The sequence below is a fragment of the Hemitrygon akajei genome, chromosome 11 (assembly GCF_048418815.1).
Source record: "Hemitrygon akajei chromosome 11, sHemAka1.3, whole genome shotgun sequence".
NCBI lineage: Eukaryota > Metazoa > Chordata > Chondrichthyes > Myliobatiformes > Dasyatidae > Hemitrygon > Hemitrygon akajei.
In genome coordinates, this window is record NC_133134.1 from 139,865,455 (window position 1) to 139,892,675 (window position 27,221).

A 27,221-nucleotide genomic window follows, 5' to 3' on the forward strand; every position below is an offset into this window, starting at 1 on the left:
GGGTTTTCTGCAAGAAACAACATCAGCTGTTTGTTCCTCTCCATAGATACTGCCTGACCTGCTGAGTTCACCTGAGTTACAGAAAAGTTTTCTAGATGATTGTACTTATCTAGTCTTAAGTGTTCTTAATTTTTGTAATTTCTATTATGTGGATATTTACTGAGTTAAATTATAGGTAAAGCATTAGCAATGCATACTTTGTGATTAGTAAACTCAGCACTGAGCTTCAAGGTCTGGAATACTAATTTGTAGTTGTGTATGGGGCAAACAAGTGTATCACCCTGTTAACATGCTCACATAGTATTATAAAAGTTGTTTCTTCCCTTGCTATGTGTGCTGTATCTATTCCTACAACTATTGCACAATTTAAAAAAGTTTTATATTTGCACTTAGGTTCTCACAAAAGAACAACAAGAGCGCGCTGCCAACAATGAGTATAATTTTGACCATCCCGATGCTTTTGACTTTTGTCTCATTGTGCATACTCTAAAGAAATTAAAACAAGGGAAAAGTGTAAAAATTCCAGTGTATGATTTTACAACACATTTAAGGAAGAAGGAATGGGTAAGTACAATGTGTTATGGAAACAATGGACACGGATTAAGAACTAATTGCAGCATTGCCAGTTACATGAGAATTTAGACAAGAATAAAGAAAGGAAATTAAAATTGATAATTCTTGCAAAACACAGACCATCATGTTCCATAACAGTAATGGAAAATTTAAAGTATGTAACCAGGAATGAGAGACTTCGGTTACACAGAAATTCTTCCTTTGAATTACTTGGGCTTAATAAACATCAGAGTTCTGAGCAGTTCCTCTTTTCTCCACATTGATTACTATTCCTTCTGTATAAATAACATGTGATTGGCTGAGAAATATAGAGAATATAGAGAATTTTTCTACTGGAGCAGTGAAAATGGAAGTCAAATAAAACATTTCAAACCTTTTGAAGGATTTTGTGAAGGAGGACTAATCAGTAATACGGTTCACAAAGTCAGGAATATGACTAAAAGAATTAAAGGGAGATTCGAATTTGTGCAAGAGTTTCCTGATTATTGAAGTGTTTATTCTGTATTGTGTTTATTGGAGTAGATGTAATAAAATAAATTGAGTGGAAATTAGATAAATATTCAACTTTTTAATTAAACGTAATGTGATAGAATACAGGCAAATAGCAGGATAAATCCATTAAAGCAAGTATTTTCAGCAGAAGAGTTAGCATCAATACAACCATGGTTTCCTTCTGTGGTATTTATATTAATCCAGGATTTAGGTGCTGATATTAACCCACTTTTGAACTACGTTGAATGGAATCTAAACAGGTTAACTTGTGTCATATTTTTGCAATGAACGGCAACAAAAAACATTTTTACATTTATAATTTGCATTTATATAGTCCTGAAATACACTTCACTGTCACTAACTTGTCCAGGTCACTGGTTCTGCTCTGCAGAAACCATTTGGAGTATAGGTATAATCCTCCAGGTATTAAAAAGTGAATCTCCTTCCTTCCCTCTGCACCATACCAAACATATATCATAAAGTCAATAAAAAGCATACATAAATAATTAACACCTGTGACATCAACTATATTTAACAAACCTTCAAATATATATCTAACATCTTACTACTTTGGTTCAGTTAAATATGATTAACAAAGTATGTTATGGTGGAAGGCTTGGACATTGTAGATTTTATGATTAAAAGAGAATCTGGAGTGGTGTAGAAAAGTTTAGTACTATTTCTATGTTCACTGTTTATGAATTAATTTATCCTTTTGCTACAATGGGATGGAAATTTCAGATAAAGATGTTAAGTATTTTCTACACTAATATTACTAATCTAATTCTATACTTGTCACACCCTTCCATAAACTCAGTTGTGGAATTGGTTAAGGGGGATTTGTTTATTGAGTGAAGGTGAATCAGCAGCAATACCTGATATCATGAACACTCTGAGCACGAAAGAGACAGATCATTGGCTGATGACTCATTATCACAATAAGAGGGTGTAATTTGGGCGTGGAGGGAAAGTCTGAGGAATGAGGGGAAAGTTCTATTCAGCTGGAATCGTGTATCCATTGATAATTTCATCAGATAAGAATGACAGTCCAATTGATCTAATCAAATCTGATATCTGTAACCACCCTCGATACGTCACCTGAATTGGCCATATGGTTATAATTATTTCTTTGCTGCTCCAAACTGATTTATTTTCTGCTTCCTTTCCTCAGAAAACATTATATGGAGCCAGTGTGATCATATTTGAAGGCATAATGGCTTTTGCTGATAAAGAAGTATTGAAGGTAAGTATCAGTATTTGGGAAAATAGGAAAATGCAACTCATTCTGATCTCCAGTGCGAAATGTACAGTGTAATCCCAGTGTGTGCTCAAAGATATCAGCCCGCTGGCCGTATAAAGTTTTAACTTTGCATTTCGTTGGCATGAAGCTGTTTATGCAGATCCAGCTATCCCAAATCAAGGCAGGATTCTCCCAATGTGTAGCGTGGTCAGCAGGTGGGGAAGAGGAGAGATGAGTTCAAGTAGAGTGCAATTGTGTGCACACTAAAGCAACACCCTGTGTTGTTGTGGAATCAGCCAGAGTACTTTAGAGACTTCATGGCTTTAAAATCTTTGTCTGCGGTCAAACTCCAACATGGTCTTACCCCTTCTGGTCTCTCTGAGAGTGTTCAAACTCTGGTGTCCTCTGAAATCCGTGTACACCTTTAACACTGGCAGGATTTTCAAAACTGGGATCAGCCTTGTATATAGAGACTTGCTATTGGCAGCAAATTGTATCCCATACCTGCCCTGTCATCTCAGTCAGTTGTTAAGGGGGAGTAACTGTGCCACAGGGATCATGTGTGCCTTCTGTGCTGATATACGCTCAGTGGAAATCTGAGTAACACACACAAATGCTGGAGGAACTCAGCAGGCCAGGCTGCATCTACGGAAAAAAGTACAGTCAATGTTTTGGGCCGAAACCCTTCAGCAGGGACTGGAGAACAAAATCTAAGGAGTCAATTTAAAAGGTGGAGGCAGGGATAGAGAACACAGTATATTACCCCAACAGACTCACAGGTGAAGTGTCTCCTCATCTGGAAGGACTGTTTATCCATCACCATTGATCTCTGTCCTGTCACTTATCCTTGCAAGCGGAACAAGTGCTACATCTGTCCCTACATCTCCTCCCTCACTACCATCCAGGGCCCTAAACAGTTCTTCCATGTGAGGTGACACTTCACCTAGTGGCCTCCTGTATATCGGGGAGACCTGACGTAGATTGGGAGACTACTTCGCCGAGCAGCTACGCTCTATCCAACAGAAAAAGCGGGATCTCCCTGTGACCACTTATTTTAATTCCACTTCCCATTCCCATTCCGATATGTCCGCCACTGGCCTCCTCCACCACTGGGATAATGCTACACTTAGGTTGGAGGAATAACACCTTGTATTTTGTTTGGGTAGTCAGCAACCTGATGGCATGAACATCGATGTTTCAAACTTCTGGTAATACCTCCCCCCACCCCCCCTTCACCATTCCCCATCTCCTTTTCCCTCCTTCGCCTTATCATGCCATCGCCTCCCTCTGGTGCTCCTCCGACCCTTTCTTCTGTCTTCCATGGCCTTCTGTCTCTTTCACCAATCAACTTCCCAGCTTTTAACTTCATCCCTCCCCCTCCAGGTTTCACCTATCACCTGGTGTTTCTCTTTCCTCTCCCCACCTTTCAATCTACTCCTCACCTTTTCTCCAATCTGGCCAAAGGGTTTTGGCCTGTGACCTCAACTGTATAGATACTGCCTGGCCTGCTGAGTTCCTCCAACATTTTATGTGTGTTGCCTCTACTTAATTAACTGGCCAATGAGTGTATATTCTGATTAATAAAACCAATTGGTATTTAACAGCAGACACTAAATTAGAATCCAACATTTTATTGTTTTATTTAATATTGTAAATGCTGATTACAGCACCATCTACTGACAAAGTCATTTGCACACTAATAAGTTGCGAATAAAAATAATGAAAGCAAAAATAATGATATTTAAGTTCTTGCTCTATTGTACCATGGTTATCATCAGCCATTCCTCAAATTGACAGCTTAACTTCCTTTCAATTACAATACAGAAACACGCTATCTGTTCAGTTAAGCCTGAAAACACATACCACCAGGCTCAAGGACAGTTTCTATCTCACTGTTATCAGACTCTTGACCGGACTTCTTGTATGATAACCTAGACTCTTTCCTGCACTATCTGTCTCATTATGACCCTGCACTTTATCATTTACAGCACTGCTCTTTTTCAGTAGCTTTTGCACCTTATTCTGCATTGTTTTTGGTTTACTTCATTCTACCTCAGTGCATGGTGTATAATTTGATCTGTATGAACAGAACACAAGGCAGACTTTCCACTCTATCTTTGTACATGACAATAATAAACCCATACCAATTCAACAACTGCAACTCACACCTGCTATCCCCTGTCTGTGCTTTTAAAAACGTGTAAATTTAGCATTATCATTTAAGAATCTATCAGTATCTGTTGGCTCTATATTGGCTGCATCATGATTCTTAAATATTAGAGAAAGCAGAGTCCAACTTGTAGTCTGCTTAAAGAGGCAGGTTATTGTTGGCTGAAACACATGACCTTAGTTTCCAGTTCAACGTCCACACATGCTGTAAATCTTAAAAATTGTTAAGTTCCCCTCAGACAGCTGAAATGACAACCTGCTAAGATATTATTGAAGTGTAGCACAGTAGAAAAAATAGCACCTGTACCATTCTGCTTTGGGAGGGAATCAAATTAGTTTTATAGTGTTTGGAAAATGTTAGAATCTCATTGTAGCTTAGAACCAGTCTGTTAGCACAATATTGATAAATACACAGATTATTTTTATTTGTGGTGATCAAATTAATCACACAAGTATTTTTTTTGTTATCTCAGCTCCCAAGAATGAATGTTAATATTTGTATTATCCAATTTTCAGATTTCTTGAAAGGTTACATTTTTATTTTCCATGCAAGAGATGTATCTTCTAAAAAGCTGGTTTTGTTTGCACAACATGAGCCTGGCTATTTGCTCAAAAGGTTTTTTTTTGTGGTTGCAGCTGTTGGACATGAAGATCTTTGTAGACACGGATTCAGATATTCGATTGGTACGACGCCTACGCAGAGATATTGCTGAGCGGGGGCGTGACATTGAAGGAGTTATCAAGCAGTACAACAAATTTGTCAAGCCATCATTTGAGCAGTTCATTGAGCCAACAATGCGCCTGGCAGACATAGTTGTTCCACGAGGTAAAATCTATCAGATGCAGCATTATTTTAATGTATGAATTTCCTTAGTGTTCATTGAAAACCACCCTCGAGTTTTTCAATACATATAAAGCTAAATACTAAGTCAGTTAAAATCATGCAGGAATTCCATTATCCTTTTTAATGATATTTTGACAATCATGGTGTGTTAAGTTCTTAAACTTGCAAGTAACTAATTGTTATCTCCTTTGTTCTACTCTCTCATATTATTTCACCTGTGTCAACAGACTTAAAATAAGTGGGCTAATGCTGGTGTTGATGTGGCAGTGATTTTGATAATACCCTGTTGGAAATCATCATCTTTATCAAGTTAGCAGCATTGAAATAAAGGTTGCTGCTGTACATATGGTGACATCACAAGGCAGTTTAGCAAATGTCAGATACTGAACAAGAAAGGCAGGTGTGCTAGGTAGGCCAACATCTGAGAAAAAGGCATTTTGGAAGCTTTGAGGTAGAACATAATGTCTTAAGTGGTTGAAGATGGTGCAACAGGAAATAAGAGAAGAGAAGAGGGACTAGAGGAGGGCTAAGAATTTTTGAAGTTTGGTCACAAACAATATAATTGTCTTGACCTAACAAAGCAGTAGCCTTGATGGAACAGCTTCAGAATCAGATTTATTATAATATTGAGCCTGTAATATTGCTGAATGTAAATATCCAGCAACTGTACATTGCAAGTATCAACTGCTGTATTTTACACGTTCTCATATTCAAATAACTGTCTGACTGGTGAAGGATGAACACATTGAAAGCAAAGCTTGGGAAACCCAGTTAAAGATTTCTAAAATTTTTGAAATATAAAAATGAGTTTTTCACCAGCACTTTTACATCAAAATATTTAAACCCTGTCTGTAGGCAACAGGAAGAATGTAGTTGGTTTTAAGTTGAATCTTAATGAAGTTATATCTTGTGACATAATGCAGTCTAGACTTGGAAGTACCCGAGGAAGGGTATACCTGAGGAAAAATTTTGTTTGTGTGTTAAAGTAACATACCAGACCAAACCAAAGTCTATTTCAGTATCAAATGGTAAAAGTTAACTCCAACTTCAAATTGACTTGTTAATTTAGTTTTTGAGAGCCACGGCATCTGATTGGGAGCTGTGGCATGCAGACCTGCAGCTAAGTGATCCTCCAGTCTGCATTTCTGCTGCCTCCCGAACACCACAGTGATGACTACAGAGTAATTGAATAAACCATAATACATCCCTCCTTAATTATGGCAAGAACAAATTTAACTTATCTCCCCATGTTTTGTATTTGGTTTGCATCCAATTTAAATTTAAATTTTCTTATTGGGGGAGCTGGCAAGAATCTGGAATAAACAGAATTTTCGAGCCAGGAGTATGTTAGGGGTATTTCACCTATGTCCTTGATCAGAGCAGAAGGTCAGGATCATATCTGAGATCCTTTTATGAAAGACTTTTAATTGTTGCTTTCTGTCCATTTATTGGATATTTCTATTTTAATTGCATGGAGAGATGGAAAAATTCATTCTCAATTCATATCAGTCCACATCCACTTGCAGCAACCTATTTAAATTGATTGAATTCAGAAAAATGTGTGGAAACTCAGTCATTTTAAATAAAGCCACCGTTGTGTCTTTGGCCTCTGGCAATACTTTTTAGATAATATTGATCTATTTTGTTCAATGCAATTTTTGATATATAGTAAATAGTTGTTGGTAAAACTGAGTTGCAGGCATTTTCTACCAGTGGGAATGCGTGTTCATTAATCATGTGCTTAAAGAATATGTTACATTTAGAGTCTTTTGACAGCTACATCATGTGAATTTAATTCTGATTATTGACTGGCAGTTTTGTCTGTATCCCTGATTATTATCTAAAATTTAATCTGTTTGCCTTCAACATTGCTGTTAAATTTACACAGCAGATGCTGGGGTCAAAGCAACCCGTACAACACGCTGGAGGAACTCAGCAGGTCGGGCAGCATCCGTGGAAACGAGCAGTCAACGTTTCAGGCCGAGGCCCCTGCCCCCTCTCTCTTCAGTTCTGACGACGGCTTTCGGCCCGAAATGTTGACTGTTCGTTTCCACGGATGCTGCCCGACCTGCTGAGCTGCTGTTAAGTTTGACTTGTTGAATCATGTATCAGTGTAACCCTTAAGGTTGCTTTTTCCCACCTTTATAATGTTGCCTGACCCCACTAACCCTCAGTCATCCCTTTGTTACATCTGGCTGTGATAGCGGTCTGAAGAGGCACGAGTGGGGTGCTGCTATTTTAATGTGCTTCAGAACAACCTCCATCCTTCCATTCTGTAAACTGTCATTTAGAAACTCTTCCTGAGTTTTAACCTACTAGGCTTTGTTAAAACGGGGACAGTAATTTCATACATCTGTGCTGAAACCCTTACTTTTTTTCATCTCTATTCTTGACCTTGCCATTTTCTCTTGCCTATATAAATTTGAAAGAATCAATCCGAGCTATTGGTGTCTCATTGTATGGTACTATTTTATTTTTGGGTTAAATAACATATCCCTTTTAAAATTCTCACTTATTCAAAATGTTCCATCCTTTGCTCCTCATCTCCTTCAATCCCCACTACTGCCATCCGACATATCTGTACTCATCCAAATTTGACTTCCATATCATCTCCAAATTAATCTACCAGTGGTGCCATAATGTAACTTCTGGCATTCAATCAAATCTCGTTCTTGTAGAAGACTCCTCAATACCTAGCACTTTGATTAAGCTTTCAGGCATCAGCTTTGTGGCTTTGTTTGATACAGGTATTGTATGAAGTGTCTTGGGATGCTTCAATCTGCCAAGGTTGTCACATAAACACAAATTGTTATTTTTGCATCAATAGCCCAGTGTTACCCTTATCCATGCAAAATGTTTCCCATATGGTGCAAAAATCAGGTAATTACACCCACATAGAACAGTTTAATTATTTAATAAAATAAAAAGCTCTTTACTACTTAATCAACTGATGGACAATTTGAGACTTTGCATTGTACTGTAGCTCTGTCGAACATATAGCGTTCAGTCAAAAGTTGTTTTTGGAAAATATCAAAGATTATTTTTAACACACAATACCATTATTGTCCTTGCATTTAATGCTGTATCTATTGATTTTACCTTCAGGAGGAGGGAATATGGTGGCCATTGACTTAATAGTCCAACATGTCCATAGTCAGCTGGAGGAGGTAAGTAAAATATATTTAGTGCAATTTTCTCAAAAGATCAAAAGATACTCTGAAATTATTTATTGTGGATATGGTTTAATGTGTAAAATTGTAGATAATTACAACTAACTACAACCTGACCTTGGGTCCTCTTAACTGGAGATCATTACACAGAAATGTTTCACATAAAAATAAGTCTACTGCTTTTCCTTTGCATTTAGCAAGGGGAATTTTAAAAATGAAGTCAAATAACTACAATGCAGTCTGAATCTGAGGGGCTTTGCTTACTGATACACTTACTTTGCATGCACCAGAATCTGTAACACTATCACTGCCATGTTCAGTTTGAGTACAAAGCAAGTTTTATTTTGCTTTCATTGGATTCCTTTATGTGCTTTGTTCCTATTATTCACATGTTGATTGTTGTTTCCTACTGTAAATTTAAGGTGTTGGAAGTGCAAACTGAAGTATACTATATAAAAAATGCATAGATAGATATTTTGAATAGAATTCTCATTGCAAAAGGACACTGGTGTAATGTATAAGATAGTCCGTTTTAATGTCTGACCTTAAAATGCTACTAATTTCTAAGCTTAATTTTTCGGCTTATTTGCAAAACGTGAAACCAGAAATCTAACATCTCACTTGATTTGGAGGAGGGTGTGATCAAACTTACGTTAAATCCCTTGAAGTATACAGTAAGTTTGTTGCTTCTGAATGTTCTTGTGAAAGGAATGACTCTTCATCTCACAAGTTGAGGAAGAATGCATTTCACAGTCTTTAGACTTCTTGAAAAGCAATTTCTTTTGGGATTTGACAGGTTTTTAGTACATGCTCCTAATTGAAAACATCTGGTAAGTTTTCAGCTGGCCCCAGAGATGTCACTACAGTGGCACACAGTTGCATCTTTTCTAGGGTCAGGAAGTACTCACTTGTGCAGTGCTAGAAGGCAGCCATCGGCGTGATGCCAATAAAGTTACTTGGACCTTGCTTTAAAACCCTATTCCTATTTTGTGTCAACTACCAGCCACTGACATTGCAGCAGATAGTTTATAGAACCAAGATCCTCTGAAAATGACAAGGTTGTTATGGAAACAGTTTGGCAGATCTCATTTTGTTTGTGGCTTGATAGGAGACTGATTCTTTGCACGTTCCTAGCTTGAAAGTAAGGTGCAAGAGATCACATATTGGATTCTGACACTACTTATTTGATTTATAGAAAATGTATAGCCAGAACTATTTTATGCTAAAGTACTACAATAAAACTCAATACCATGGAGCAATCTCTAAAAACTCAACTGAAACTAAACACAAGATGAGAAACCTGTGTAGTCCATAATGATTATTTGGGTAGCCAATGTAAATGAGGCTGCTATCAATTCTGGCTAATATCCCTCATGGGAGACAAATCATTCAGTTGTTAAAGAACATTTGATTTCCCCAAACAGGACAGTGCGTTTCCCCAGTGGGGAAAGTATTTGCATTTATTTGCGTCTTCTAATTCAATTCAGTTGACGGCTCATTTCTAGTTAAGCTACCTATTATTTAAGCACTCTAGGTTGCTGTGAGAAAAGTTCCCTCCAATATCATAAATTTCTGTGTTGTCAGACTTGGAGGAAGAGATTTCATGCAGCCGAAACTATCTTGCAAATGAAATTTCTTTCATGTCAGTTTAAGATGGATATAGCATACAAAATGCTAAGGTGAGGAAATACTTGCTAATTTCTCACACAGGAATAAATTGCCTCATGATATTCATTATTTATTGTATTTGCTGAAACTTTTTTTAAAAAAGGGTGCCAGCAAAATCGACCACAGAATGAGTGCCTTAGGTGTTGAATTTTGACTTCTTGCATTCATTGATAGATAAAAGTTATTTGGAAGATATTGCAAACATCCTTCATAATCATATTAATATTTTATAGTCTTATAATTTAAGATGTACGTCAAATGCTGGATTTCTGGTTTCATGCTTGGACTAATTTGCATACTATTGTCTTAACTCATCCAATTTTTTTTTAAGACCTGAATGTCAGTGCACAATAATGTGATTTAATAACCAGCTGAGTAAATGAGGGATAATAAAGATTGAATTAGAATTCCTATTTTATTGATTTTGTTTCAAATTCAAACTAATATACAACCACACAAATCTCCATTGTTTATGTTGGTAATATTACAGTGATAACTTTAACTGGTCTTAAAATTGGCATCCTGTCTATGTCATACTTTTGGGATCCAGTATTATTGTCAAGTATTGACAAAACTCGAAAGTGTGTCACTCTGATATTGTAGCATTCTAGTGCTTGCATGCTGCATAGGTTAACAGTTGATGGGTTTGGTGGAATAAAATGTGGTTTGTAGTGTTAAATTTTCATTCAGTATATGCTGACCTTTATGCATGTACCTTGAAGTTACAGCTTTGCTACATGGTAACTTTCATTCATTTCATGCTTTATTGATTTTTTTTAAAATTTTGCAATAGACATCAAAGTTTTCATTGTTAATTCTCATCTTTTGAATGAAATTACAGGTCGATGTAAAATAAAAACAGTGTCACTGAGGTGGTTTACCTTGCACTAATGATGCTAGTACAAACTCATTGTATGTTCATCCCATTTCAGCAATTGTAGATCATTAAGTAAATTTCCATTGCATTGTAGAGGTGCCTTACCTGACCTTTTGACTGCTGAATTTCCATTGTCAATTATATCAAAGAAGCTTTGCTGTCACGTTTTAGTTTTGTTGAATTATAAATTTATTGAAATTTGCAGAATGTATAGCACCTTGTGTCAATCATTGTCTTTAAATTGTATAGCTGATGGTTAGATATTTCCCCATATTACACCAATGTAGTTATTTAGTAGGCATGTCAGTATTTTTAATTAGTTTGGAGATTTCTGCAGATACTTTTTCAATTAATTATGCAAAACTTTTGTCCTAATTATGCAGATTACATTTTTGGTATCAGGTGAGCAAGTCATAAGGAAATGTTCAACAAATTGGGCAATTCTTCTTAAACGGGAGAGGACAAAATGGGCTTCGTGAGGTATATAAGATTCTGTGTAAAATAGACATGGTAAACCCTGAATTCTGCTTACAGAGGAAGGGATGACTACAGGTAAAGAAGGGGTTTGGGTTTGGACTGCTATAAGATTGGCTAGCAACTATTTACTAATAGCCAGCCTATTGTGAAGCTAGGCATATTCTGAAGTGGACAACTGCTACAATAGGCAAAAAATGCTGTGCAAGTTTCACTGCAAAAATAAGCTAGAGGGGAACAACAATCTTTCATATTCTGGAGGAATTAAAAAAGAGCTTGTCTCATAGTGGAAATGAATGTATCTACAGCATATAAAACAGATTTATAGTGAGGGAATTTTCAAAGGGCTCTGAGGGGTAAGTGTATTTTTACAGAGTTTGGTATCTGGGACTCACTGCTAGAGGAGGTAGTGGAATCAGGTACAATTACTACACTTAGGAGGCATTTAGACAGATAGCAAGGCACAGAAGGATATGATGCTAATGTGGGCACATAGGATCAGTATAAAGTAAATAATCAAAGACATGGGCATGGATGGTATAGGATGAAGGACTATATCTGTGCTGTATGACTGACTCGATCACTCTGAAATTGTGACATATGTTAAAATTTCCTGTGGTCCTACATATAATAATAAACTCCTAGCAACTTATCACATTTTAACTGATTTATTTTAAATTGTAAGTATTTGCTGGTTTAAAAATAATTAATACACAAGAATATTAAAGTGCATGAAAATCAGTCATTGTTTGTATTTGTCACAATCTTAAAAGAAAAAAGTTCCTATTATTTGGAACTTATATAAATTAGTTAGATTAAATAAGTAGTGCAAAATAGAAATAAAAAAGTGAGGTAGTGTTCATGGGTTTTCAGTGTCCATTCAGAAATCGGATGGCAGAGGGGAAGAAGCTGTGCCTGAATCATTGAGTGTATACTGATCCCAAGGAGGCCTCTGTACCTCCTTCGTGATGGTAAGAATGAGAACAAGGCATGACCTGGGTGATTGGGGTCCTTAATGATGAGCCCCAGCTTTTTGAGGCATCACTCCTTTTTGATGTCCTGGGTACTATGGAGGCTAGTACCTGTGATGGAGTTTACAACTCTCCGCATTGGCAGCTTATCAATTAAGGATGAATAGATAAATAACTATTGCTGATACCACTGCGATGTTCTGAGAAGTGAAAGATCCAGTATTGCTTGCTTTAAGCAGCACACACAAAATGCTGGTGGAACGCAGCAGGCCAGGCAGCATCTATAGGGAGAAGTCCAGTCGATGTTTCAGGCCGAGACCCTTCGTCAGGATGAAGGGTCTCGGCCCGAAATGTTGACTGGACTTCTCCCTATAGATGCTGCCTGGCCTGCTGCGTTCCACCAGCATTTTGTGTGCGCTGCTTGAATTTCCAGCGTCTGCAGATTTTCTCCTGTTTGCTTGCTTTAAACTGGGTTAATAATAAAGTGACATGAGATGAATAAATTTATTACCTTCTTCGGTTGCGGTACTATATTTACTTATCAGCTAATAATTGAAATGTTGCTAAAGCCCTCCACTGCCCCACCTTAGCCTAATCTTTACATCATACTGTATATCCCCAAATGGTTTTAGGCCCTCTCTGAACCTTTTGCTGGCTTCCTGAAGTATACAAATTGAACTTTAAATCATCAATTATTATCATAAGAACAACATGAATTTTGTTGAAATGTATATTTGGGATGTGGTCTTTGCCAGTAAGCCCCATCTCTATTACCATTTGATATTTGCCCTTGAACTGGTGGTGAGCATGCTGCTGTCCATGGACTTTAATTATTGATTAGTTAGCTTACTAACTTAAAACCACCCAGCAAGGAAGGTTGCACTGTTGTTTGAAGAACCACGTGCAAGTTTAGATGCTGAATGTATTTTGTTTTCACAGTGCAGCACCATCTAGTGTCAGAGGCAGATATTAGGCATTTCCTTCCTCTTGTTTATTTGCCGTGTTTATTTGCTAATTTTATTGTTTTATTTGTTTGCATCTAGTGTTACTATCAACAGAGTAGCAATGAGGAAGTGAAATATTGTAATGTTGCAAATATGTATAGTGGTGCTCCGTGAACACGTGGGAAGTGCAAGTGGGGCTGAGGGTTTGGCTCTCGTCCCAGTCTTATCTACTCTGTAGTCCATATCTATTGACAAGTATGTGCCAACCAATAGATTGGAGGTGTGGTAGGATAAGAGTAACGGTGCATTTTTCAGCAGAAACCAAAGCAAACAGGATTTATTTATAAACACGAGAAAGCCTGCGGAGGCTGGAAATGCAAAGCAACCCACACAGCATGCTGGAGGAACTCAGCAGGTCAGGCAGCATCAAGGGAAATGAATGAACAGTTGACATTTTGGGCCGAGACCCTTGATCAAGACTGAGAAGGACGCCAGAATGAAAAGTGGGATTCCGGCATCTTCCCTCTTTCTTGTTAGTCCTGAAGGGTCTTGGCCAGAAACATCAACTGTTTATGCATTTCCGTAGATGCTGCCTGATCTGCTGAGTTCTTCCAGCATTTTGTGTGTGTTGCTTAGGGTTTATTTATAGACAATTTAGTGTGTCTGTAAATTATAAGAAAAGAATTCTGACGTAACAACTGTTGCAGTTACTGTGGTTACTCCGGAATGATTGCTAAGTATCGTGCATAATTATTTCTCCTCTGGCTGGAACAATAGTGTTACTAGATGCAAATATCTTTTTTTGTGTGTGTAACCAGAGTTGAAGCCTTCTGACCTTCCTGTTCTTTATGGTTTTGACTTGGAGAGAGATCAGAGCTGAGGCGTAAAAAGCAGTGGGAGGATAGAAAGATTTGATTAAGTATTTCATTGACCTTCCAGGGCTGCCAGGCAGACACTAGTAAATCAAAAGCTGTATCTCATAAATGCTGGAAATCTAAAATAAGAGAGAATGCAGGAAACACACAGCTGATTAGTCAGCAGCTGAAGAGAGGGAAACGTAGTTAAAACTTGAAGTTGATGACTTTTCGTCTGCCACGCTGGTATGATTATATTGCCTCGCATGTGCCAACAGTTCCTGGAACAAAATGGTCAAGGTTTCCTCTACAGTGTTCCACAGGGAACATTGCAGATGGAACCTCTATAAGAGAAGTAAAAGTCAGGTGTATCAGTATTACAGTGGAGTAAGGGGAATTAAAGGCATGAGAGAAGAGTTGGTTAAAATTGTTTGGAAAAGAACACTGGCAGGGATGACGGCAGAGGAGCGATGGCTGGAGCAATTCTAGGAGCAATTCGGAAGGCAGAGTGTATATGCACATCCCAAAGGGGATGTGCTAAAGGCAAGATAGCATAACTGGGGCTATCAAGAGAATTCAAAGCCAAAATAAAAGCTAAAGAGAGGGCATATAATAGAGGGGAAATTAGTGGGAGCTTAAAGGATTGGGAAGCTTTTAAAACCAACAGAAGGTAACTAAGAATGTTATTAAGAAGGTAAAGATGGAATATGAAAGTAGGCTAGCCTATAATATTAAAGAGGATACAAAAGTTTCTTCAGATACATAGAGTGTAAAAGCGAGGCGAGAGTGGAAATCGGACCGCTGGGAAACTGTGTTGGAGAGGTAGAAATAGGGGACAAGGAAATGGAAGTTGAACTGGATAAGTATTTTGCACTAGTCTTCTTTGTGGAAGACAGCAGCAGTATGGTGGAAGTTCGAGGTGTCAGGGGTCATGAAGTGTGTGAAGTTGCCATTACTAGCGAGAAGGTTCCTGGAAAACTGAGAAGTCTGAAAGTAGATAAGTTGCCTGAATCACATGATGTACACCCCAGGGTTCTGAAGGAGGTGGCTGAGGAGATTGTGGAGGCATTAGTAATGATCTTTAAAGAATCACTGTTTTCTGGATTGTTTATTGCAAATGTCACTCAACTCTTCAAGAAGGGAGACAGGCAGAAGAAAGAAATCTACAGGCCAGTTAGTTTGACCTCAGTGGTAGGGAAGGTGTTGGAGTCAGTTGTTAAGGATGTGGTTATGGAGTACTTGGTGACACAGGACAAGATAGGATAAAGCCAACATGGTTTCCTCAAGGGAACATCTTGTCTGACAAATCTTTTGCAATTCTTTGAAGAAATAACAAGCAGGATAGACAAAGGAGAATCAGTTGATGTTGTGTATTTGGATTTTCAGAAGGCCTTTGACAAGATGCCACATGTGAGGCTGCTTAACAAGCTACGAGCCCATAGTATTCCAGGAAAGAATCGGGCATGCATAAAGCAATGGCTGATTGGCAGGAGGCAAAGAGAGGGAATAAAGGTAGCCTTTTCTGGTTGGCTGCCGGTAACTAGTATGTTCCACAGGGGTCTGTATTAGGACCGATTCTTGTTACATTATACAGTATATACAGTGAGTGTAAGCGTCGGCACGGACTAGAAGGGCCGAGATGGCCTGTTTCCGTGCTGTAGCTTATATAAGTGATTTGGTTGATGGAATTGATGGCTTTGTTGCAAAGTTTGCAGATGATATAAAGATAGCTGGAGGGGCAGGTAGTTTTGAGGAAGTAGAGAGGCTGCAGAAGGACAGACGGATTAGGAGAATGGGCAAAGAAGTTGCAGATGGAATACAAGGTCAGGAAGTGTATCATCAAGAAATGAAAGAGTTGATTACTTTCTAAATGGAGAGAAAATACAAAAAAAACTAGCATATAAAAGCAAAGATGTAATGTTGAAAATTTATGAAGCATTGGTGTGAGAATTGTTTTGGGGCCCCTTATCTTAGAAAGGATGTGCTGAAACTGGAGAGGGTTTAAAGGAGGTTCACGAAAATGATTCCGGGTTTGAATGGCTTGTCGTATGAAGAGCATTCGATGGTTCTAGGCCTATATTCACTGGAATTCAGAAATATGAGAGGTGACCTCATTGAAACTATCGAATGGTGAAAGGACTTGGTGGGAACTCAGGGACTCCATGTAATACAGAATTTGTATAATTAACCTTTTTATTAGAGAAAAAGCAGGTTTTGGGCGGGACATGTCAGTAATGTGTGAAATAAGAGATAATTGGTATCATAATCTGCTTACTGTTGATGTGTAAGATCTTTAAATATGCTACTGCATTGATCACTGCATTAAAACTAAACAACTATGTTGCAATAAAGCTGAATATTGCAACTTGTATTTAATCAATTTAAGTGTCAAGCCAGATTGAAAAGGTCAAGCTGTCAGGGCTGGAGGTGAAGGATGGGCCAGTTCAGCTCGTTGCTCTATGAAGTTTACTCAGCTCTGCGTTGAACTGAGGCAGTGGCCTACAGCTAATGGGCTCCTGAATTGGTTGCAGTGATGCCTGGCTTCATGTCAATGAACTCACTTCGGTGAACTTCAGTTCTGAATGCTATTTGCTTACTTTTGTTTACGTGATTTGCTTCTCTTCTCTCTGCCCATTGGGTATTTGTCACTCTTCATTTTTTTAAAAATGGGTTCTATTAGCTCTCTTTGTTTTGTGGCTGCCTGTAAGGAAATGAAGCTCAAGGTTGTATGAAGTATACGTACTTTGATCATAAGTATACTTTGAACATTAATCAACTTCATTTATGGTCTTACTAAATAAGTGAATGCTTTTTAAAATAACAAGATTAAAAGATCTTCATTGAAGAGTAGATATGTAGCTTTAAGAGGAATGCCCGCTCAGAAGTTATATCAACAGAATAATTAACTTTGGTTTCGTGTATTATCAGTCATAAAATGAGTGACAGAGAAATGTTAAGCATTTGGCCCAATTAAATGTAGTAAATTATTGGTGATCACAGGATTTTATCCATAGCTAATTGTGATTGGTAACTGGAGAAGTTAGTATTAAGACTGAAAGTATTGTTGAGTTGCAGCAGAATATACCAAAAAACTTGTCAAACAGGTGCAGAATTCTTTGCAAATTATATTTCTCAGAAATCTACAATTTTCTGGTGAACAATTTCAATAAGGTATTGAGACTAAAGATGAGAGTAGTATCTTGAGTGGTAGGGAAATAACTCTGTTAATAATGCTTCCAGAGAATTTCCTTGATCAAGTTTCAGTTTAAAGAAAAAAACCAGCTGATATAAATAGATCGAGAACTCATGAATATAGAAATGATTTAAAGAGGTGCTAAGTGCTTGAATTCAGTAAGCAACATGGGAGGAAAAGTAAGATCATCGTTATATGTTAAAGAGCAGAAGAGATGAGAATGAGTTAACAGTTAAACCAACATCATATTCACATCACCTCATATATTTAGAGACACCATAAATTAAGTTGATTAAATATGAATTGTAAAATACGGCTTTGGTTAAGTTTTAATGTAGAAACCAGTGTATAGACGCATATTTACATAGTCATCTATTTGCCATTTTGGTGCCATGATTTGCCATGACAATAGATTTGCCAATATTCATAACACCAATTGGTCCCAATTTAACCAATCAGAACCTTGCATAATTAACAACATGTGTTAGGCAGGCAGGCAAGATTCAGTTCTAAGCTAAAGTCTATAATTGTTACTATTTAATTATTGCTGTAAAATTAGTTTATTAATTTAAAACCATTACACTAAGGAAGGTTGTGTTATTGGTAGAACATTAGTTTGCACAATCAAGGAAACAGTATATGTTTTCAGTTACCTCCAGATCCTTACCTGTTCTGTCATGTGGTTGACATTGTTACCTTACAAATTGAGGAGAACTTGTGGGAGAATCTAGTTTTCATTGATAATATCAGCACCATAGATAGAATTGTGTATTGGAGAAAGTAACATCCAAAATTAAAGCAAAGATCCTCGAAGTACAGAATATCAGTCACCTGTAACGTAGAATAGTGATAAATCAGATTAAAGGTGATGCTTTTCCATGATTAGACAAGCTTATGAATGTGGGGAAGGGTGAGGTGTAGATATGCTACTTGCTCTGTTTAAACCGTGCTGGCATGGGGATGCTAGAAAATCAAGTACCCAAACTAGCAGATAGGATTTTAAACAAATAAAGAGTCGGTGAGGTGACTTAGTTTACATTTGAGCATTGAAAACTGTGTAGAACAGAGCAGCAATTGGGGAGAAAGTAGGCAGAGCTGGGCAGGAAGCTTTCAACGGTTTAGTGAAGATGACTCAAAAAGAAGGTGGCCTAGAAACTGAGTATTGCTATAAAAGTCAAGCTACTGGTCTCCATCCTGTGTGCTGATGATGATTTCAGATTGTGGGTCTACCACAAGAAACTTCAACAGTGATGGAAAATGTTGGTCCCAGACACTACCGAAACACTAACACCCATTTTCCTTTTTATGTTTCACCAACGCAGTGAGGCTCGAGCCAAGAGGGGCTGTGTAGTAATAGGACAGCAGCCAGTGGTCCGATTAGTGGAGTAGCAGGTCATGGGGACATTGAAGATGCGGTCAAAACCTGTGCAGGTTGACAATTGTCACCGATCGGTACCTGCTGGGGACAGGCGGAGCTGGGTTTCATGTGGAGTTTCCCCTTGGTGCACAAATTGTCCTAGATGGGTGTAGGGATGGGGCAGAAAATGCAGAGAATTGGGCCATTGGCTGATTGGGTTTTTTTTTTATTGGAAAGGGTGGGTACCCAGCAATGATGATTCCTAATAAATCACAGCCGAAATTCCTGCTCATGACAGGAGCACTACATTGGGAATGATGCTTATAAGGGAATGGCTGACACACCCGAGCATATCCTGAGATAAACTCCGTGCAATGATGTTATTTGATCTATCCTTGCGTGCAAGTGTCAATCATGCAGATGGGGCCTGCTTAAGTTTCCGGAGTGAAGTGAAGCAACCTGGACATGTTCATTATTGTTTGTCAGCCTAGGAAAAAGTCAACTGTGAATTGCACAATGCTGAAATAAACAGTGATATGTGGTTGAAGCCATTGAACCCATCTTCTCTGTCAGTGGATACGCTTTCCATTCAAATTGACACTTAGGATATACCTGCCATTTTCTTGTAAGCAGTTTTACACAAATATTTCAGAGGCATTTTATAATGTTCAAGTAGTTCAAAAGCAATGTCCAGTAATGGTGCTTTGACCTTAAGTCTAGTGTAAAATACATGCTTGTTACAAATCCTCAAATGAAAATCAGACTGAAGCTTTGTGGTTTGAGATCCACAAAGAATATTTAAAATACGTCTGAATGTTCAAACAGATCATCATATTATACCTAAAAATAAAGAATTGACAGGCATGTTGAATAGTTAATTTGGATTAGTATTTCCAGTGGCGAAAGAAAATGTCATTCCAGTTGTTCCCATAATACTATTTTGTCATTTGAGAATTCACCAAAGTTACTGTAATAGCAATGAATGAAATATGGCAATAGAGACTAAGGAGTCCTCAATGCCAATTGATTTTAAAGGAAGGAGATGATAATATCATAGGACATCTGCAAAGTTCTCTCAGCTGGAGAACCTTTTCTTTTAGTTGGAAAACTCTGCATGTCACACTGCTTATTCAAGAGAGGCGAGGGGTGGAATCTAGGGAATTGTGGATTATTTATCCTAACATCTGTTGTTGATGATTTTCTAGAATTTATAATTAACAAGTGTGACTGAAGACCTTGAATTTTTTCAGTTTATCCGAAAGATTCTATAAGTATTTGTAACCGGCCTGATAAGCCGAATTGCATTTATTTTTGAAGAGATGACAGGTTGAGGACAGGAGAATGGTATTTACAGAGTTCCAGCAAGCAAATAAAAAAATACTTTTAAGAAGATGGTAGTGAAAGGAAAAGATTGATCAAAATAATCGACCTCACTAAGAAATTAGATCTGCATTTCAAAAGTCATGAATTGATGCAGTGATGAAGCACCTAAAGAGACAGTGTTTACTTGAGCAACTACACACACAAAATACTGGTGGAACACAGCAGGCCAGACAGCATCTTCGTCAGGACAGGGTCTCAGCCTGAAACGTCGACAGCGCTTCACCCTATAGATGCTGCCTGGCCTGCTGTGTTCCACCAGTATTTTGTGTGTGTTGTTGTTTGGATTTCCAGCATCTGCAGATTTCCTAGTGTTTACTTGGGGGCTGGTGGAATCATTGGGAGGAAAGGAGTGATGGGGTAAGCACAGATAAATGTGATTAGAACACGTCCAGATTACATGTAGTGTTTGGGAACCATATCCAGGAAAAGAAAGCTTTGAGAATAAAAATAATTGCATTTGGTGAAATCAGAAAATTAAGGGATAATTTAAATTTTTATGAGATTAAAGAGAACTGTTAGGGCTGGTGGGCAGAAACTACAGCTGATGTCTTTAGTTGCAGAACATGAGCTGAAAGTTACAGCTAGGATTTTCTGGAGATCAGATATGAAACAATTTAACTTGCAGAAGGAAGAAAGACCAAGGAACTCTTGATAGTTGAATTCATTCAAGATGGAGACTTCTTGGATATAAAGTATTTTGGAAGTGGTGTTGATGTAGATATAGTCATGGCCTATTTCTGATACTTCTGTACAAGGCCAGGATATTCTAGAAGTCAGGGATCTGTTTGAAATTTGCATTTCTGCAGCAAACAAGGGTTACAAAATTTAAGACAAATATTCAAGTCTCTTGGTCTTTCCAGTGCTACAAAAAATTTACCTGCCCAGTATAATCAAATTCTTGACATTCATGGCTTAAAGTGATTTACTTACAAAGTCTGAACAGTTTTACTTGTAAAATTGCAACAAAAGTTAACCTCATCTTTTCAGATCAGTGTTTTTGTTCTGCCAGATATTTTTTGTTAATTTTTGTTAATTGCAAAGGTGTTAGAGTTCAAAGTTACCTGTTACCTCCAGAACATACCAGCATTTCCATAAGTAGCAAAGTGTGGAGAATAGGGTAGAGGCAGGAAGTGGCTGAGAGTTCTTAAGGTTTGAGGAGTGGGACAGAGAGAATGGGAGAATGGAATCTATTTACGACTATTTAGAAAGGCTAAACACCTTATGTTTCATTTCCACACTTGAAATTTAGAACAAGTGGTGGATGCGAGGTTGATTTCAATACTTGGAAGAAATTTGAATAGGTACATGGGTGAGACAGGTTTGGAGGCCTATAGTCTGGCTGCAGGTCAATGGGACTAGGTAGATGAATAGTTTGGTTCAGACTAGAAGGGCCTGTTTCTGTGCTGTAGTGTCCTATGACTCTTAACATAATCTCTTTAGATAATTGGAAAAATAATCTTTGATAGCTTTTCAGCACTCAAATGGTTAAGGCACTCTACAATATTTTGAAGCTTGCTTGTTTACCATACAAAATAAAAGCATTGATTACCTTTTAACTCACTAACTGAATTCTTCCATTGCATTTTATTGTGATTCTGCAGATTTTCTTAAATTTAAATATTAATAATTTCTCTAAAACTCTCATCCATAGTTTATGTAAATGAATGTAGTTTCCACAGAGCAAAGCTTTCAGGAAAGGTACCCAAGTCTGAATGTTGTTAAATGCTGCAAAATGTGAATAAATTCTTGTTTTAAAACTTTCTTTTCCCTCTTGTATGTGCTATTAAAAATGCTTGAACGAATTGTTACTGTTTTCAACTCAGCGTGAACTCAGTGTAAGGTATGAACAAATGACGGTAGGAATGCACCATATACTATGAAATATGAGAGGCACTATGAATACTGACTGACCTGTGCTTCGACATACAGAGTCCCACATCAAACTTGCCTTTGGCATCCTGCCCCTCATGTTTCTGAATTAATTATATGAAGATATGCCTATTAATCTGGGGGCATTTTAAATACAAATTTCAACTAGTACTCAACCAACTTTAAAAAAGAATATTCATGTTACGGAGCAAAGTGAGTACTCAAAATGTCTCTATGCTGACTGGCAGTTTGTTAACCGGTTATTCAACAACTCTCTAACCTTCCTGGTGTATTCAAGTTAGTAAAATCAAAAATCTGAGATAAAGGAAGGCTGATCAGATAAGGTAGTTTCCAAGATTTAAAATTTAAAATCGATCTTATTCAAGTCAAGTTTCCATCAATGGTCACCCACAATGGAAATACAACAGGAAGTCAACTTTCTGTTTGAGATACAGGAAGTTTAGAGGGTACAGAATTTAATGTCATATTTGATAGTGACAGTGGGTGACATCTACCGTGTTTGTAGTGCGGTTCTTTGGAAAATTGTTTAAATTGAAAATGTGATGGATGAATTTTGGGTGAATTAGAAACTCATATTTAAGAGTTTAATATTTGAATGTGTTGATGAAATTAATTTGCAACCTTAAAATTTCAAAAGGAGTAATCATGCACTACATAGCACACTGATATCCTGCTGTCACACACTGGGGACAGATGTGATTTGTTTTTGTTGTTAGGCATTAATGAGTTGAAATCTCTTCTTTCTCCTCCATCTGTTTTTCCTTCATTGTCCTGCTTCGAATATATTTCCCACCTGAACAGAGGAAACTGCGCTGGGATATGTGAGCAGAATTTGCATACTTAATTTGTCGTCTTAGCTGTTTTTGCACTTCAAGCCTATGAATGGCTCTTTTAGAAAGCATAAAATGAATAATTGCATATTATTGCTTACAATAGTTTTCTTTAATTTGCTGTTAGTGTCAGCCAATAGTTTGAATTGTTTTGAAGTGGTTTAATTAAACTAATTCCTTGCATCTTGAGACAATTTCCCTTTTTGTTACATCAGTAAAGTTAATGGCTGATTTGTAGAGAGGGGGTCTTCTAAGTTTAATAATTCTCTATTGCTTGGTGTGTTCATTGCTTGCAACAAACTGATCACAACATCTGAACTAATAATTGATCTTGGCTTGAGATTGACTTTAGTTGATACCTACATTTAGCAAATCCCTATCATAACCAAATGCACAACTAAATCTATGATTTAGTATAACTCTGCTCCTTACACTTTCAGAAGGTATCCAAAGGGATTTTAATGCAGGTTTTGTATTGCAACTTCTAACGCTTAGTCCCTAGCGTGCAATTCCAGGCATATTCATTTTTGGCTGGCCACTTCTCATCTGGTGAAAACCCATCACACAGTTCAGCTCAGGGCAGGTTGCCAGGTTCAATCCTGCATACCTTTGAGAATGTATTGGCAATAGTTTATTTTTAAATAATATAATGGATTATCTCAGTATCACAAGCAACAGGTATTTTGTGTGTTAACAACATTAAAAGTATCCCTTCTAACCATCCTCTCCCCTCTTTCACTGATAATTTAAATAATTTTTTACCAAAGCTATCAATTATACTGTAATTGATTTACTTATTTATTTATAATTATTCTTTTATTTTTTTCTTCTATATTATGTATTGCATTGAACTGCTGCTGCTAAGTTAACAAATTTCACGACACATGCTGGTGATAATAAAATTGATTCTGGTTCTGAGCAGAAAAAAGAATTGTCTAATTTCTCTAACTTCCACCTTTTCTGTCCAATATTTATAGTCTTATTATTAACCAGATTTCTTAAAGTTTAGTGTAGACGGATCTCTGAATTTGCATTGTCAATGTTTCAGTGTTAATTGGGTACAGGTGAGAAAGTAAAATTTTGAATTTGCTTGTCATTCCTGTTTCTCACTAAAGCATCCAATCTCTAAACGGGTGCACTTGAATCACCCATGTACATATTCAATTATAAATTAATTCATCACAGAATAGTTAACCAGAGTTCCTTACCAGTCCTGAAGATGGGTCGGCACAAAATGTCAACTGTTTATTCACTTCCATTGATGCTGCTGGACCTCCAACAGTCATAGAATCAGAGAGAAGTATGGCACAGAAACAGGCCCTTCACCCCTTCTAGTCCATACCAAAACCATTTAAACTGCCTACCACCACAGACCTACATTAGGACCACAGCCCCCATATCCCTGCTAGCTTGTAGATATCTAGATTTCTCTTCAACTTTGAAATAGAGCTCGTGTGGACTCCTTGCACTAGCAGCTCATTCCACACCCTCATGACCCTCTGATTGAAGAAGTTTCCCCTCATGTTCCGCTTAAGCTTCTCGCCTTTCACCATTAAGCCATGACCTCTGGTTGTAGTCCCAGCCAACGTCAGTGGGGAAAAGCTTGCTTGCATTTACCTTATAGAACATAGAATAGAACAGTACAGCACAGTACATGCCCTTCGGCCCACAATGTTGTGCCGACCCTTAAACCCTGCCTCCCATATATTCCCCCACCTTAAATTCCTCCATGTACCTGTCAAGTAGTCTCTTAAATTTCACTAGTGTATCTGCCTCCGCCACTGACTCAGGCAGTGCATTCCAGGCACCAACCACTTTGAGTGAAAAACCTTCCTCCTTTGAATTTCCCACCCCTTACCTTAAAGCCATGTCCTCTTGTATTGAGCAGTGGTGCCCTGGGGAAGAGGCACCAGCTGTCCGTTCTAGCTATGCCTCTTAACATCTTGTATACCTCTATCATGTCTCCTCTCATCCTCCTTCTCTCCAAAGAGTAAAGTCCTAGCTCCCTTAATCTCTGATCATAATCCAGACTCTCTAAACTAAGCAGCATCCTGGTAACTCTCCTCTGTACCCTTTGCAATGCCTCCACATCCTTCCTATAGTGAGGTGACCAGAACTGGACACAGTACTCCAAGTGTGGCCCAATCAGAGTTTTGTAGAGCTGCATCATTACCTCATGACTCTTAAACTCTATCCCTCGACTTATGTAAGCTAACACCCTATAAGCTTTCTTAACTACCCAATCTACCTGTGAGGCAACTTTCAGGGAACTGTGGACGTGTACCCCCAGATCCCTCTGCTCCTCAGTACTACCAACTATCCTGCCATTTACTCTGCCTTGGAGTTTGTCCTTCCAAAGTGTACAACCTCACACTTCTCTGGGTTGAACTCCATCTGCCACTTCTCAGCCCATCCCTGCATCCTATCAATGTCTCTCTGTCAATCCTATCAATCTTTCACAATCCTCTACACTATCTACAACACCACCAACCTTTCTGTCATCTGCAAACTTGCTAACCCACCCTTCTACCCCCACATCCTGGTTGTTAATAAAAATCACAAAAAGTAGGGGTCCCAGAACCGATCCTTGTGGGACACCACTAGTCACAACCCTCCAATCCGAATGTACTCCCTCCACCACAACCCTTTGACTTCTGCAGGCAAGCCAATTCTGAATCCACCTGGCCAAACTTCCCTGGATCCCATGCCTTCTGACTTTCTGAATAAGCCTACTGTGTGATGCATCCACTGCACTACCCTCATCTATATGCCTGGTCACTTCCTCAAAGAACTCTAACAGACTTGTTAGACACGATCTGCCCTTCACAAAGCCATGCTGACTGTCCTTGATCAGACCATGATTCTCTAAATGCCCATAGATCCTATCTATAAGAATCTTTTCCAACAGCTTTCCCACCACAGACATAAGGCTCACTGGTCTATAATTACCAGGACTATCCCTACTACCATTTTTGAACAAGAGGACAACATTTGCCTCCCTCCAGTCCTCTGGCTAGGACCCTTATGTCCTCGTTGTCCACGGGAATGTTACCAGAGGCTCAGCAATCTCTACCCTCACCTTGTGGAGCAGCCTGGGGACTATTCAGTCAGGCCCCGGGGACTCATCTGTCCTAATGTATTTTAACAAGTCCAACACCTCCTCTCCCTTAATATCAACATGCTCCAGAACTTCAACCTCACTCATATTGGCCTCACCATCATCAAGTTCCCTCTCAGTGGTGAATACCAAAGAGAAGTATTCATTGAGGACCTTGCTCATGTCCATAGCTCCAGGCACATCTTCCCACCTTTATCTCTAATTGGTCCTACCTTCACTCCTGTCATCCTTTTGTTCTTCACATAATTGAATGCCTTGGGGTTTTCCTTTACCCTACTCACCAAGGTCTTCTCATGCCCCCTTCTTGCTCTCCTCAGCCCCTTCTTAAGCTCCTTTTTTGCTACCATATATTCCTCAATAGCCCCATCTGATCCTTGCTTCATAAACCTCATGTATGCTGCCTTCTACCTGACAATATTTTCCACCTCACTTGTCACCCATGGTTCCTTCACCCTACCATTCTTTATCTTCCTCACCGGGACAAATTTATCCCTGACGTCCTGCAGGAGATCCCTAAACATCGACCACATGTCCATAGCACATTTCCCTACAAAAACATCATCCCAATTCACACCCGCAAGTTCTAACCTTATAGCCTCATAATTTGCCCTTCCCCAATTAATAATTTTCCTGTCCTCTGATTCTGTCCTTTTCCATGATAATGCTAAAGGCCAGGGAGCAGTGGTCACTGTCCCCCAGATGCTCACCCACTGAGAGATCTGTGACCTGACCCAGTTCGTTACCCAATACTAGATCCAGTACGGCATTCCCCTTAGTCGGCCTGTCAACATACTGTGACAGGAATCCATCCTGGACACACTTATCCAACTCTGCCCCATCTAAACCATTGGATCTAATTAGGTGCCAATCAATATTAGGGAAGTTAAAGTCACACATGATAGCAACCCTGTTATTTTTGCGCCTTTCCAAAATCTGCCTCCCAATCTGCTCCTCGGTATCTCTGCTGCTACCAGGGGGCCTATCAAATACCCCCAATAGAGTAACTGCTCCCTTCCCATTCCTGACTTCTACCCATACTGACTCAAAAGAGGATCCTGCTACATTACCCTCCCTTTCTGTAGCTGCAATAGTATCCCTGACTAGTAATGCCACCCCTCCTCCCCTTCCCCCCCCCCATCCCTTTTAAAACACGGAAATCCAGGAATATTGAGAA

At 38.5% G+C, this 27,221-nt stretch overlaps 1 protein-coding gene across 4 annotated transcripts in view; it reads left to right on the top strand.

Moving 5' to 3' along the window:
- The window catches only part of LOC140736070 (uridine-cytidine kinase-like 1), a 202,126-nt gene that overhangs the window by 143,357 nt on the left and 31,548 nt on the right, over window positions 1-27,221 (top strand). For 3 of the 4 annotated variants that reach the window (XM_073061805.1, XM_073061802.1, XM_073061804.1), the window contains 5 exons: window positions 394-564; window positions 2,237-2,308; window positions 5,111-5,300; window positions 8,424-8,485; window positions 22,901-22,920. In XM_073061805.1, the coding sequence (XP_072917906.1) occupies window positions 394-564; window positions 2,237-2,308; window positions 5,111-5,300; window positions 8,424-8,485; window positions 22,901-22,920 (515 nt within the window). Of the gene's footprint in view, window positions 1-393; window positions 565-2,236; window positions 2,309-5,110; window positions 5,301-8,423; window positions 8,486-22,032; window positions 22,050-22,900; window positions 22,921-27,221 lie in introns of all 4 variants that reach the window. The other variant, XM_073061803.1, reaches the window with a different exon arrangement.